At 39.4% G+C, this 15,000-nt stretch overlaps 1 protein-coding gene across 1 annotated transcript in view; it reads right to left on the bottom strand.

Annotated features, from left to right (window-relative positions):
• The window catches only part of LOC139579579 (ankyrin-3-like), a 258,392-nt gene that overhangs the window by 196,313 nt on the left and 47,079 nt on the right, over positions 1–15,000 (bottom strand). Inside the window, exon 2 of the mRNA XM_071408336.1 lies at positions 11,241–11,342. Coding sequence (XP_071264437.1) covers positions 11,241–11,342 — 102 coding nt within the window. The remainder of the gene's footprint in view (positions 1–11,240; positions 11,343–15,000) is intronic.

Here is a 15,000-nt window from a genome sequence, read left to right as displayed (position 1 = left end):
AGACAGCACCAATATTAACTAGTTCACTAATGATGTAACAAGAGACAGCACCAATATTAACTAGTTCACTAATAATGTAACAAGAGACAGCACCAATATTAACTAGTTCACTAATGATGTAACAAGAGACAGCACCAATATTAACTAGTTCACTAATAATGCAACAAGAGACAGCACCAATATTAACTAGTTCACTAATAATGCAACAAGAGACAGCACCAATATTAACTAGTTCACTAATAATGTAACAAGAGACAGCACCAATATTAACTAGTTCACTAATAATGCAACAAGAGACAGCACCAATATTAACTAGTTCACTAATAATGCAACAAGAGACAGCACTAATATTAACTAGTTCACGAATGATGTAACAGTACCAATGTTTACTAGTTCATTACAATGGCGTGATGATGTTTCCTAGCTCCTATATAATGATGTGATGTTTCCTAGCTCCTATATAATGAAGTGATGATGTTTCCTAGCTCCTATATATTGACGTGATGATGTTTCCTAGCTCCTATATAATGATGTGATGTTTCCTAGCTCCTATATAATGATGTGATGATGTTTCCTAGCTCCTATATAATGATGTGATGATGTTTCCTAGCTCCTATATAATAATGTGATGATGTTTCCTAGCTCCTATATAATGACGTGATGATGTTTCCTAGCTCCTATATAATGAAGTGATGATGTTTCCTAGCTCCTATATATTGACGTGATGATGTTTCCTAGCTCCTATATAATGATGTGATGATGTTTCCTAGCTCCTATATAATGACGTGATGATGTTCCCTAGCTCCTATATAATGATGTGATGTTTCCTAGCTCCTATATATTGACGTGATGATGTTTCCTAGCTCCTATATAATGATGTGATGATGTTTCCTAGCTCCTATATAATGATGTGATGTTTCCTAGCTCCTATATAATGATGTGATGATGTTTCCTAGCTCCTATATAATGATGTGATGTTTCCTAGCTCCTATATAATGATGTGATGTTTCCTAGCTCCTATATAATGATGTGATGATGTTTCCTAGCTCCTATATAATGATGTGATGATGTTTCCTAGCTCCTATATATTGACGTGATGATGTTTCCTAGCTCCTATATAATGATGTGATGATGTTTCCTAGCTCCTATATAATGAAGTGATGATGTTTCCTAGCTCCTATATAATGACGTGATGATGTTTCCTAGCTCCTATATAATGATGTGATGATGTGTCCTAGCTCCTATATAATGACGTGATGATGTTTCCTAGCTCCTATATAATGAAGTGATGATGTTTCCTAGCTCCTATATAATGACGTAATGATGTTTCCTAGCTCCTATATAATGATGTGATGATGTGTCCTAGCTCCTATATAATGATGTGATGATGTTTCCTAGCTCCTATATAACGACGTGATGATGTTTCCTAGCTCCTATATAATGATGTGATGATGTTCCCTAGCTCCTATATAATGATGTGATGTTTCCTAGCTCCTATATAATGACGTGATGATGTTTCCTAGCTCCTATATAATGACGTGATGATGTTTCCTAGCTCCTATATAATGATGTGTGATGTTTCCTAGCTCCTATATAATGATGTGATGTTTCCTAGCTCCTATATATTGACGGGATAATGTTTCCTAGCTCCTATATATTGACGGGATAATGTTTCCTAGCTCCTATATAATGATGTGATGTTTCCTAGCTCCTATATATTGACGGGATAATGTTTCCTAGCTCCTATATAATGATGTGATGTTTCCTAGCTCCTATATATTGACGTGATGATGTTTCCTAGCTCCTATATAATGATGTGTGATGTTTCCTAGCTCCTATATAATGATGTGATGTTTCCTAGCTCCTATATATTGACGGGATAATGTTTCCTAGCTCCTATATATTGACGGGATAATGTTTCCTAGCTCCTATATAATGATGTGATGTTTCCTAGTTCCTATATAATAATGTGATGATGTTTCCTAGCTCCTATATAATAATGTGATGATGTTTCCTAGCTCCTATATAATAATGTGATGATGTTTCCTAGCTCCTATATATTGACGTGATGATGTTTCCTAGCTCCTATATAATGACGTGATGATGTTTCCTAGCTCCTATATATTGACGTGATGATGTGTCCTAGCTCCTACATAATGATGTGATGATGTTTCCTAGCTCCTATATATTGATGTGATGATGTTTCCTAGCTCCTATATAATGATGTGATGATGTTTCCTAGCTCCTATATAATGACGTGATGATGTTTCCTAGCTCCTATATAATGATGTGTGATGTTTCCTAGCTCCTATATAATGATGTGATGATGTTTCCTAGCTCCTATATAATGATGTGATGATGTTTCCTAGCTCCTATATAATAATGTGATGATGTTTCCTAGCTCCTATATAATGACGTGATGATGTTTCCTAGCTCCTATATAATGAAGTGATGATGTTTCCTAGCTCCTATATAATGACGTAATGATGTTTCCTAGCTCCTATATAATGATGTGATGATGTGTCCTAGCTCCTATATAATGATGTGATGATGTTTCCTAGCTCCTATATAACGACGTGATGATGTTTCCTAGCTCCTATATAATGATGTGATGATGTTCCCTAGCTCCTATATAATGATGTGATGTTTCCTAGCTCCTATATAATGACGTGATGATGTTTCCTAGCTCCTATATAATGACGTGATGATGTTTCCTAGCTCCTATATAATGATGTGTGATGTTTCCTAGCTCCTATATAATGATGTGATGTTTCCTAGCTCCTATATATTGACGGGATAATGTTTCCTAGCTCCTATATATTGACGGGATAATGTTTCCTAGCTCCTATATAATGATGTGATGTTTCCTAGCTCCTATATATTGACGGGATAATGTTTCCTAGCTCCTATATAATGATGTGATGTTTCCTAGCTCCTATATATTGACGTGATGATGTTTCCTAGCTCCTATATAATGATGTGTGATGTTTCCTAGCTCCTATATAATGATGTGATGTTTCCTAGCTCCTATATATTGACGGGATAATGTTTCCTAGCTCCTATATATTGACGGGATAATGTTTCCTAGCTCCTATATAATGATGTGATGTTTCCTAGTTCCTATATAATAATGTGATGATGTTTCCTAGCTCCTATATAATAATGTGATGATGTTTCCTAGCTCCTATATAATAATGTGATGATGTTTCCTAGCTCCTATATATTGACGTGATGATGTTTCCTAGCTCCTATATAATGACGTGATGATGTTTCCTAGCTCCTATATAATGATGTGTGATGTTTCCTAGCTCCTATATAATGATGTGATGATGTTTCCTAGCTCCTATATAATGATGTGATGATGTTTCCTAGCTCCTATATAATAATGTGATGATGTTTCCTAGCTCCTATATAATGACGTGATGATGTTTCCTAGCTCCTATATAATGAAGTGATGATGTTTCCTAGCTCCTATATAATGACGTAATGATGTTTCCTAGCTCCTATATAATGATGTGATGATGTGTCCTAGCTCCTATATAATGATGTGATGATGTTTCCTAGCTCCTATATAACGACGTGATGATGTTTCCTAGCTCCTATATAATGATGTGATGATGTTCCCTAGCTCCTATATAATGATGTGATGTTTCCTAGCTCCTATATAATGACGTGATGATGTTTCCTAGCTCCTATATAATGACGTGATGATGTTTCCTAGCTCCTATATAATGATGTGTGATGTTTCCTAGCTCCTATATAATGATGTGATGTTTCCTAGCTCCTATATATTGACGGGATAATGTTTCCTAGCTCCTATATATTGACGGGATAATGTTTCCTAGCTCCTATATAATGATGTGATGTTTCCTAGCTCCTATATATTGACGGGATAATGTTTCCTAGCTCCTATATAATGATGTGATGTTTCCTAGCTCCTATATAATGATGTGATGATGTGTCCTAGCTCCTATATAATGATGTGATGATGTTTCCTAGCTCCTATATAACGACGTGATGATGTTTCCTAGCTCCTATATAATGATGTGATGATGTTCCCTAGCTCCTATATAATGATGTGATGTTTCCTAGCTCCTATATAATGACGTGATGATGTTTCCTAGCTCCTATATAATGACGTGATGATGTTTCCTAGCTCCTATATAATGATGTGTGATGTTTCCTAGCTCCTATATAATGATGTGATGTTTCCTAGCTCCTATATATTGACGGGATAATGTTTCCTAGCTCCTATATATTGACGGGATAATGTTTCCTAGCTCCTATATAATGATGTGATGTTTCCTAGCTCCTATATATTGACGGGATAATGTTTCCTAGCTCCTATATAATGATGTGATGTTTCCTAGCTCCTATATATTGACGTGATGATGTTTCCTAGCTCCTATATAATGATGTGTGATGTTTCCTAGCTCCTATATAATGATGTGATGTTTCCTAGCTCCTATATATTGACGGGATAATGTTTCCTAGCTCCTATATATTGACGGGATAATGTTTCCTAGCTCCTATATAATGATGTGATGTTTCCTAGTTCCTATATAATAATGTGATGATGTTTCCTAGCTCCTATATAATAATGTGATGATGTTTCCTAGCTCCTATATAATAATGTGATGATGTTTCCTAGCTCCTATATATTGACGGGATAATGTTTCCTAGCTCCTATATAATGATGTGATGTTTCCTAGCTCCTATATATTGACGTGATGATGTTTCCTAGCTCCTATATAATGATGTGTGATGTTTCCTAGCTCCTATATAATGATGTGATGTTTCCTAGCTCCTATATATTGACGGGATAATGTTTCCTAGCTCCTATATATTGACGGGATAATGTTTCCTAGCTCCTATATAATGATGTGATGTTTCCTAGTTCCTATATAATAATGTGATGATGTTTCCTAGCTCCTATATAATAATGTGATGATGTTTCCTAGCTCCTATATAATAATGTGATGATGTGTCCTAGCTCCTATATAATGATGTGATGATGTTTCCTAGCTCCTATATAATGATGTGATGATGTTTCCTAGCTCCTATATAATGATGTGATGATGTTTCCTAGCTCCTATATAATGATGTGATGATGTTTCCTAGCTCCTATATAATGACGTAATGATGTTTCCTAGCTCCTATATAATGACGTGATGATGTTTCCTAGCTCCTATATAATGATGTGATGATGTTTCCTAGCTCCTATATAATGATGTGATGATGTTTCCTAGCTCCTATATAATGATGTGATGATGTTTCCTAGCTCCTATATAATGATGTGATGATGTTTCCTAGCTCCTATATAATGATGTGATGTTTCCTAGCTCCTATATAATGATGTGATGATGTTTCCTAGCTCCTATATAATGATGTGATGATGTTTCCTAGCTCCTATATAATGATGTGATGATGTTTCCTAGCTCCTATATAATGATGTGATGATGTTTCCTAGCTCCTATATATTGACGTGATGATGTGTCCTAGCTCCTATATAATGATGTGATGTTTCCTAGCTCCTATATAATGATGTGATGATGTTTCCTAGCTCCTATATAATGATGTGATGATGTTTCCTAGCTCCTATATAATGATGTGATGATGTTTCCTAGCTCCTATATATTGACGTGATGATGTTTCCTAGCTCCTATATAATGATGTGATGATGTTTCCTAGCTCCTATATAATAATGTGATGATGTTTCCTAGCTCCTATATAATAATGTGATGATGTTTCCTAGCTCCTATATAATGATGTGATGTTTCCTAGCTCCTATATAATGAAGTGATGATGTTTCCTAGCTCCTATATAATGACGTGATGATGTTTCCTAGCTCCTATATAATGATGTGATGATGTTTCCTAGCTCCTATATATTGACGTGATGATGTTTCCTAGCTCCTATATAATGATGTGATGATGTTTCCTAGCTCCTATATAATGACGTGATGATGTTTCCTAGCTCCTATATAATGATGTGATGATGTTTCCTAGCTCCTACATAATGATGTGATGATGTTTCCTAGCTCCTATATAATGACGTGATGATGTTTCCTAGCTCCTATATAATGACGTGATGATGTTTCCTAGCTCCTACATAATGATGTGATGATGTTTCCTAGCTCCTACATAATGATGTGATGATGTTTCCTAGCTCCTATATAATGATGTGATGTTTCCTAGCTCCTATATAATGATGTGATGTTTCCTAGCTCCTATATAATGATGTGATGTTTCCTAGCTCCTATATATTGACGTAATGATGTTTCCTAGCTCCTATATATTGACGGGATGATGTTTCCTAGCTCCTATATAATGATGTGATGTTTCCTAGCTCCTATATAATGAAGTGATGATGTTTCCTAGCTCCTATATAATGACGTGATGATGTTTCCTAGCTCCTATATAATGACGTGAAGATGTTTCCTAGCTCCTATATAATGATGTGATGTTTCCTAGCTCCTATATAATGACGTGATGATGTTTCCTAGCTCCTATATAATGATGTGATGTTTCCTAGCTCCTATATAATGACGTGAAGATGTTTCCTAGCTCCTATATAATGACGTGATGATGTTTCCTAGCTCCTATATATTGACGTGATGATGTTTCCTAGCTCCTATATAATGATGTGATGTTTCCTAGCTCCTATATAATGAAGTGATGATGTTTCCTAGCTCCTATATAATGACGTGATAATGTTCCCTAGCTCCTATATAATGATGTGATGTTTCCTAGCTCCTATATAATGACGTGATAATGTTCCCTAGCTCCTATATAATGATGTGATGTTTCCTAGCTCCTATATAATGAAGTGATGATGTTTCCTAGCTCCTATATAATGAAGTGATGATGTTTCCTAGCTCCTATATAATGACGTGATAATGTTCCCTAGCTCCTATATAATGATGTGATGTTTCCTAGCTCCTATATAATGAAGTGATGATGTTTCCTAGCTCCTATATAATAATGTGATGATGTTTCCTAGCTCCTATATAATGAAGTGATGATGTTTCCTAGCTCCTATATAATGATGTGATGATGTTTCCTAGCTCCTATATATTGACGTGATGATGTTTCCTAGCTCCTATATAATGATGTGATGATGTTTCCTAGCTCCTATATAATGATGTGATGTTTCCTAGCTCCTATATATTGACGTGATGATGTTTCCTAGCTCCTATATATTGATGTGATGATGTTTCCTAGCTCCTATATAATGATGTGATGTTTCCTAGCTCCTATATAATGAAGTGATGATGTTTCCTAGCTCCTATATAATGAAGTGATGATGTTTCCTAGCTCCTATATAATGACGTGATAATGTTCCCTAGCTCCTATATAATGATGTGATGTTTCCTAGCTCCTATATAATGAAGTGATGATGTTTCCTAGCTCCTGTATAATAATGTGATGATGTTTCCTAGCTCCTATATAATGATGTGATGATGTTTCCTAGCTCCTATATAATGATGTGATGATGTTTCCTAGCTCCTATATATTGACGTGATGATGTTTCCTAGCTCCTATATAATGATGTGATGATGTTTCCTAGCTCCTATATAATGATGTGATGATGTTTCCTAGCTCCTATATAATGATGTGATGATGTTTCCTAGCTCCTATATAATGACGTGATAATGTTCCCTAGCTCCTATATAATGATGTGATGTTTCCTAGCTCCTATATAATGAAGTGATGATGTTTCCTAGCTCCTATATAATAATGTGATGATGTTTCCTAGCTCCTATATAATGATGTGATGATGTTTCCTAGCTCCTATATATTGACGTGATGATGTTTCCTAGCTCCTATATAATGATGTGATGATGTTTCCTAGCTCCTATATAATGATGTGATGTTTCCTAGCTCCTATATAATGACGTGATGATGTTTCCTAGCTCCTATATATTGACGTGATGATGTTTCCTAGCTCCTATATAATGATGTGATGTTTCCTAGCTCCTATATAATGATGTGATGTTTCCTAGCTCCTATATATTGACGTGATGATGTTTCCTAGCTCCTATATAATGATGTGATGATGTTTCCTAGCTCCTATATAATGATGTGATGATGTTTCCTAGCTCCTATATAATGACGTGATGATGTTTCCTAGCTCCTATATAATGATGTGATGATGTTTCCTAGCTCCTATATAATGACGTGATAATGTTTCCTAGCTCCTATATAATGACGTGATAATGTTCCCTAGCTCCTATATAATGACGTGATGACGTTTCCTAGCTCCTATATAATGATGTGATGATATTTCCTAGTTCCTTATAATGACGTAATGATGTTTCCTAGCTCCTATATAATGATATGATGTTTCCTAGCTCCTATATAATGATGTGATGTTCCCTAGCTCCTATATAATGACGTAATGATGTTTCCTAGCTCCTATATAATGATGTGATGTTTCCTAGCTCCTATATAATGATGTGATGATGTTTCCTAGTTCCTTATAATGACGTAATGATGTTTCCTAGCTCCTATATAATGATGTGATGTTTCCTAGCTCCTATATAATGATGTGATGTTTCCTAGCTCCTATATAATGATGTGATGTTTCCTAGCTCCTATATAATGATGTGATGATGTTTCCTAGTTCCTTATAATGACGTAATGATGTTTCCTAGCTCCTATATAATGATGTGATGTTTCCTAGCTCCTATATAATGATGTGATGTTTCCTAGCTCCTATATAATGATGTGATGATGTTTCCTAGTTCCTTATAATGACGTAATGATGTTTCCTAGCTCCTATATAATGATGTGATGTTTCCTAGCTCCTATATAATGATGTGATGTTTCCTAGCTCCTACATAATGATGTGATGTTTCCTAGCTCCTATATAATGATGTGATGTTTCCTAGCTCCTATATAATGATGTGATGTTTCCTAGCTCCTATATAATGATGTGATGTTTCCTAGCTCCTATATAATGATGTGATGATGTTTCCTAGTTCCTTATAATGACGTAATGATGTTTCCTAGCTCCTATATAATGATGTGATGTTTCCTAGCTCCTATATAATGATGTGATGTTTCCTAGCTCCTATATAATGATGTGATGATGTTTCCTAGTTCCTTATAATGACGTAATGATGTTTCCTAGCTCCTATATAATGATGTGATGTTTCCTAGCTCCTATATAATGATGTGATGTTTCCTAGCTCCTACATAATGATGTGATGTTTCCTAGCTCCTATATAATGATGTGATGTTTCCTAGCTCCTATATAATGATGTGATGTTTCCTAGCTCCTATATAATGACATGATGATGTTTCCTAGCTCCTTACTGGCTACAGAGAGGAAGCTATAAAACAGTGTCAGGTCGGGAAGGTTGAGATCTACAGAAACACAGTGTGTGTGTGTGTGTGTGTGTGTGTGTGTGTGTGTGTGTGTGTGTGTGTGTGTGTGTGTGTGTGTGTGTGTGTGTGTGTGTGTGTGTGTGTGTGAATGTGATCAGGATTAGCTGTCTGTCTGCAGCTGTTGAAAGGACCGAGCCAGATGACATCATCAGTCCACTACAATACCCAGCACCTACCGTTCCCTACAATGGCAGGATCTCCCTCTCTCTCTCTCTGTGTGTGTGTGTGTGTGTGTGTGTGTGTGTGTGTGTGTGTGTGTGTGTGTGTGTGTGTGTGTGTGTGTGTGTGTGTGTGTGTGTGTGTGTGTGTGTGTGTGTGTGTGTGTGTGTGTGTGTGTGTGTGTGTGTGTGTGTGTGTGTGTGTGTGTGTGTGTGTGTGTGTGTGTGTGTGTGTGTGTGTGTGTGTGTGTGTGTGTGTGTGTGTGTGTGTGTGTGTGTGAATGACAAATTGAGTGACGGACCTGAGAGTGAAAGAGTGATATATGTCCCTTCTTTGTCCCTGAATGACATCATTTGACCCTCTTCTATTCTTCTGGACCTGTGAGGCATCAATGATGAAAGTCCCTGGTTGTGTTCCAAACAGCACCCTGTTCCCTATACACTACACTACTACCCTATGGGCTGTGGTCTAAACCACCCTGTTCCCTTGTTTGTTGGTATTATATAAAACATATTAATAAACCTATGACTTATGACCTAACTGAATAACTCACGAAACAGACGCTTGTGTTGTGTGTGTGTGTGTGTGTGTGTGTGTGTGTGTGTGTGTGTGTGTGTGTGTGTGTGTGTGTGTGTGTGTGTGTGTGTGTGTGTGTGTGTGTGTGTGTGTGTGTGTGTGTGTCTGTGTCTGTGTGTCTGTGTCTGTGTCTGTGTGTCTGTGTCTGTGTCTGTGTCTGTGTCTGTGTCTGTGTGTGTGTGTGTGTGTGTGTGTATGTGTGTGTGTGTGTTTAACTTACGACACAGAGGCTTTTAAAAGCCAAATGACATGTGAGCTGAAATATTAAGTCTATTACATAAGACAGGGACACATAACAACACTACCCTGTCACACACACACACACACACACACACACACACACACACACACACACACACACACACACACACACACACACACACACACACACACACACACACACACACACACACACACACACACACACACACACACACACACACACACACACACACACACACAGGTAGTTATCTATTGTTGACCAGCACCCATTCCCTATATAGTTATATTCTGTTGACTAGGGTTAATTCCTTTTACACTGAGTGTACATAACAAAACAACTGCATCCCAATCACTGCCCTTGGGCATTGGGATATTTTCTTTAGACCAGAGGAAAGAGTTCCTCCTACTGGCCCTCCAACACCACTTCCAGCAGCATCTGGTCTCCCATCCAGAGACCAACCCTGCTTAGCTTCAGAAGCAGTGGGATGCAGGGTGGTACTGCTGCTGGCTATGGTGAGAGGATGGGGGTGAGGAGGGAGGGAGGGAGGTGCTGCTGCTGGCTATGGTGAGAGGATGGGGGTGAGGAGGGAGGGAGGGAGGTGCTGCTGATGGCTATGGTGAGAGGATGGGGGTGAGGAGGGAGGGAGGGAGGGAGGGTGGTACTGCTGCTGGCTATGGTGAGAGGATGGGGGTGAGGAGGGAGGGAGGGAGGGTGGTACTGCTGCTGGCTATGGTGAGAGGATTGGGTGAGGAGGGAGGGAGGGAGGGTGGTACTGCTGCTGGCTATGGTGAGAGGATGGGGGTGAGGAGGGAGGGAGGGTGGTACTGCTGATGACTGAAAAGTTGTGTGTCTAGCTGTTCGTTGCCACGGCAACCTCCAGCGGTTCTTACCTGGTTACAGGTACCGATGTCAACGCCGTCTTTCAGGAACTCCAGAACCTTGTCCAGGTTCCCCGCCCTCGCAGCACGCAGGAAACTAGTGTTACTGTCAGACTAGAGAGAGAGAGGGGAGGGGGTAGAGAGAGGGGGGTTAAAGAGAGAGAGGGGGTGTAGAGAGAGGGAGGAGAGAAAGAGAGGGGGGTAGAGAGAGAGAGAGGGAGGAGAGAAAGAGAGGGGGGAGGTAGAGAGAGGGAGAGAGAGGGGGGGGTAGAGAGAGAGGGGGTAGAGAGAGGGAGGAGAGAAAGAGAGGGGGGAGGTAGAGAGAGGGAGAGAGAGAGGGGGGGTAGAGAGAGAGGGGGTAGAGAGAGGGAGGAGAGAAAGAGAGAGGGAGGGAGGGTGGAGAGAGAGAGAGAGAGAGGGAGGAGAGAAAGAGAGGAGGTAGAGAGAGGGAGAGAGAGAGTAAGTTTTACACAGTATGTAACATTGGTATTTTGTGACATGTGTGTGTGTGTGTGTGTGTGTGTGTGTGTGTGTGTGTGTGTGTGTGTGTGTGTGTGTGTGTGTGTGTGTGTGTGTGTGTGTGCGTGCGTGCGTGCGTGCGTGCGTGCGTGTGTGTGTGTACGCACCACTGTGTTCCCACCACTCTTATCAGTGTAACGTCAGACCTGCTACATTTCAGAAATTTGAGCCAAAACAACTGGTCCAAACACAAACCCCTCTGAAGTATCAGTCACACAGACCCACCACAAACCAACCTTAAACCAACCTTACACCAACCACAGACCGACCTTAAACCAACCACAGACCAACCTCAAACCAACCACAGACCAACCTCAAACCAACCTCAAACCAACCTTAAACCAACCACAGACCAACCAGACACCAACCACAGAAACCCACCACTGACCAACCCCAGACCAACCACTGACCAAGCACTGACCTACCACTGAGGAACTAGGAAACATCATCACATCATTGTGAGGAACTAGGAAACATCATCACATCACTGTGAGGAACTAGGAAACATCATCACATCACTGTGAGGAACTAGGAAACATCATCACATCATTATAAGGAACTAGGAAACATCATCACATCACTGTGAGGAACTAGGAAACATCATCACATCATTGTGAGGAACTAGGAACATCATCACATCATTGTGAGGAACTAGGAAACATCATCACATCATTGTGAGGAACTAGGAAACATCATCACATCATTGTGAGGAAATAGGAAACATCATCACATCATTGTGAGGAACTAGGAAACATCATCACATCATTGTGAGGAAATAGGAAACATCATCACATCATTGTGAGGAACTAGGAAACATCATCACATCATTGTGAGGAACTAGTAAACATCATCACATCATTGTAATGAATTAGTAAACATCATCACATCATTGTAAGGAACTAGTAAACATCATCACATCATTGTAATGAATTAGTAAACATTGGGTCTGTCTCTCATCACATCATTGTAATGAACTAGTAAACATTGGGCTTGTGTCTCGTCACATCATTATAAGGAACTAGTAAATATTGGGCTTGTGTCTCGTCACATCATTGTAATGACCTCTTTCTTATCAGTCTATTTACCGCCTGGTGTTGTCACCAGGCAAGCCAAAACTCCAGATCCCGTTTTTGCCAGCACTAGACCTCTAAGACAATGTTGTCATAATGTTGGTTCTATCCTTCCCAATATAGTACCTTGTAAAACCTAATACAATGTTGTAGAACGTTGGTTCTATCCTTCCCAATATAGTACCTTGTACAAGCTAATACAATGTTGTAGAACATTCCAGAAAGGTTCTGTGCCAGCTGGTTAGGGGACAGGGTGGCATTTGGGACGTGCAGCTGAGGTAATAACCAGTCATTAGTGTGGTGAGGACACGATGCTGTCACAGAGAGGCTTTATGTTCAGACTGTTAGCATGTCAGGTCCACGGAAGCTACTCGCCACGATATGACCCCTCCTGCACCCCACAGGGTTAAGGGTCAAACACCTCACACGAGATGTCGACTGACATGCATGCAAAAACATGCACAATCTTCCCTCTCTCTCCCTCCTTTTGCCCTCCCTCTCTTCATCCCTTCCCCCTCGCTCTCCTCCACTCCCTACATGCTCCTCTCCATCTCATCTCTGTCGCCCTCTCTTCCCCATCTCTCCCTCTCTTCCCCCTCTCCACCCTCTCTCCATCTCTCTCTCTCCCTCTCTCCCCCCTCTCTCCCCACTCTCCCCATCTCCATCTCTCTCTCTCCTTCTCTCCCCTGTCTCTCCCACTCTCTCCCTCTCTATCCATCTCTCTCTCTATCCAGACCTCTCTATCTCTCTATTACCAGTGAATTAAGTTGATATTCTGGATCAGAACCATGGTCGTTGTCATGGTGGTCGTTGCCATGGTGATGTTCTAGGTCCAAGTCGCTCCCGATGGTCCTTAGACCTTTACTACACATCGATACGTTACCCACGGAAACGAATACTACCGCTACAATATACATTTACAAATTAACAACAAATAAAGAAATACAAGTGTTTTTTGTCCAAAACCCAGATACAGCGGACCCGTAAAAGTGAGACCCTACCACATACTATAACGAAACTGTATGTATCTATACTACTAAGTACATACTATAACGAAACTGTATATATCTATACTACTAAGTACATACTATAACTAAACTGTATGTATCTATACTACTAAGTACATACTATAACTAAACTGTATGTATCTATACTACTAAGTACATACTATAACGAAACTGTATATATCTATACTACTAAGTACATACTATAACTAAACTGTATGTATCTATACTACTAAGTACATACTATAACTAAACTGTATGTATCTATACTACTAAGTACATACTATGAATAAACTGGATATATCTATACTAATAACTACATACCATGATTAAAATAGTCTAGAGTCTATCTCTATACTAGATCTGCCAAAGTCTATCGCTATACTAGATCTGCAAGAGTCTATCTCTATACTAGATCTTCCAGAGTCTATCTCTATACTAGATCTGCCAGTCTATCTCTATACTAGATCTTCCAGAGTCTATCTCTATACTAGATCTACCAGAGTATCTCTATACTAGATCTGCCAGAGTCTATCTCTATACTAGATCTGCCAGAGTCTATCTCTATACTAGATCTGCCAGAGTCCATCTCTATACTAGATCTGCCAGAGTCTATCTCTATACTAGATCTGCCAGAGTCTATCTCTATACTAGATCTGCCAGAGTCTATCTCTATACTAGATCTGCCAGAGTCTATCTCTATACTAGATCTGCCAGAGTCTATCTCTATACTAGATCTGCCAGAGTCTATCTCTATACTAGATCTGCCAGTGACCCTGACATTCACACAATACATCTGTCCTCTGGTGCCTCCCCCTCAACACTAATCACTCCTCACATATATTACAATGGGTCTATGACCACACACACACGCACGCACACACACACACACACACACACACACACACACACACACACACACACACACACACACACACACACACACACACACACACACACACACACACACACACACACGCATCACGTCACTTTTAGTTGTTGTCTGTCTAATCTGCTGAACTGATCTACACACACAATTACATCACAAACCCAGTTCTGGGTATTGGGACACGACCTGTGCGTGTGGGTGTGTGTGTGTGTGTGTGTGTGTGTGTGTGTGTGTGTGTGTGTGTGTGTGTGTGTGTGTGTGTGTGTGTGTGTGTGTGTGTGTGTGTGTGT

This window comes from Salvelinus alpinus, chromosome 6 (genome assembly GCF_045679555.1).
Source record: "Salvelinus alpinus chromosome 6, SLU_Salpinus.1, whole genome shotgun sequence".
Lineage (NCBI taxonomy): Eukaryota > Metazoa > Chordata > Actinopteri > Salmoniformes > Salmonidae > Salvelinus > Salvelinus alpinus.
The sequence above is the reverse complement of the archived record's forward strand: the minus strand, read 5'-3'. Positions and strand labels throughout refer to the sequence as shown.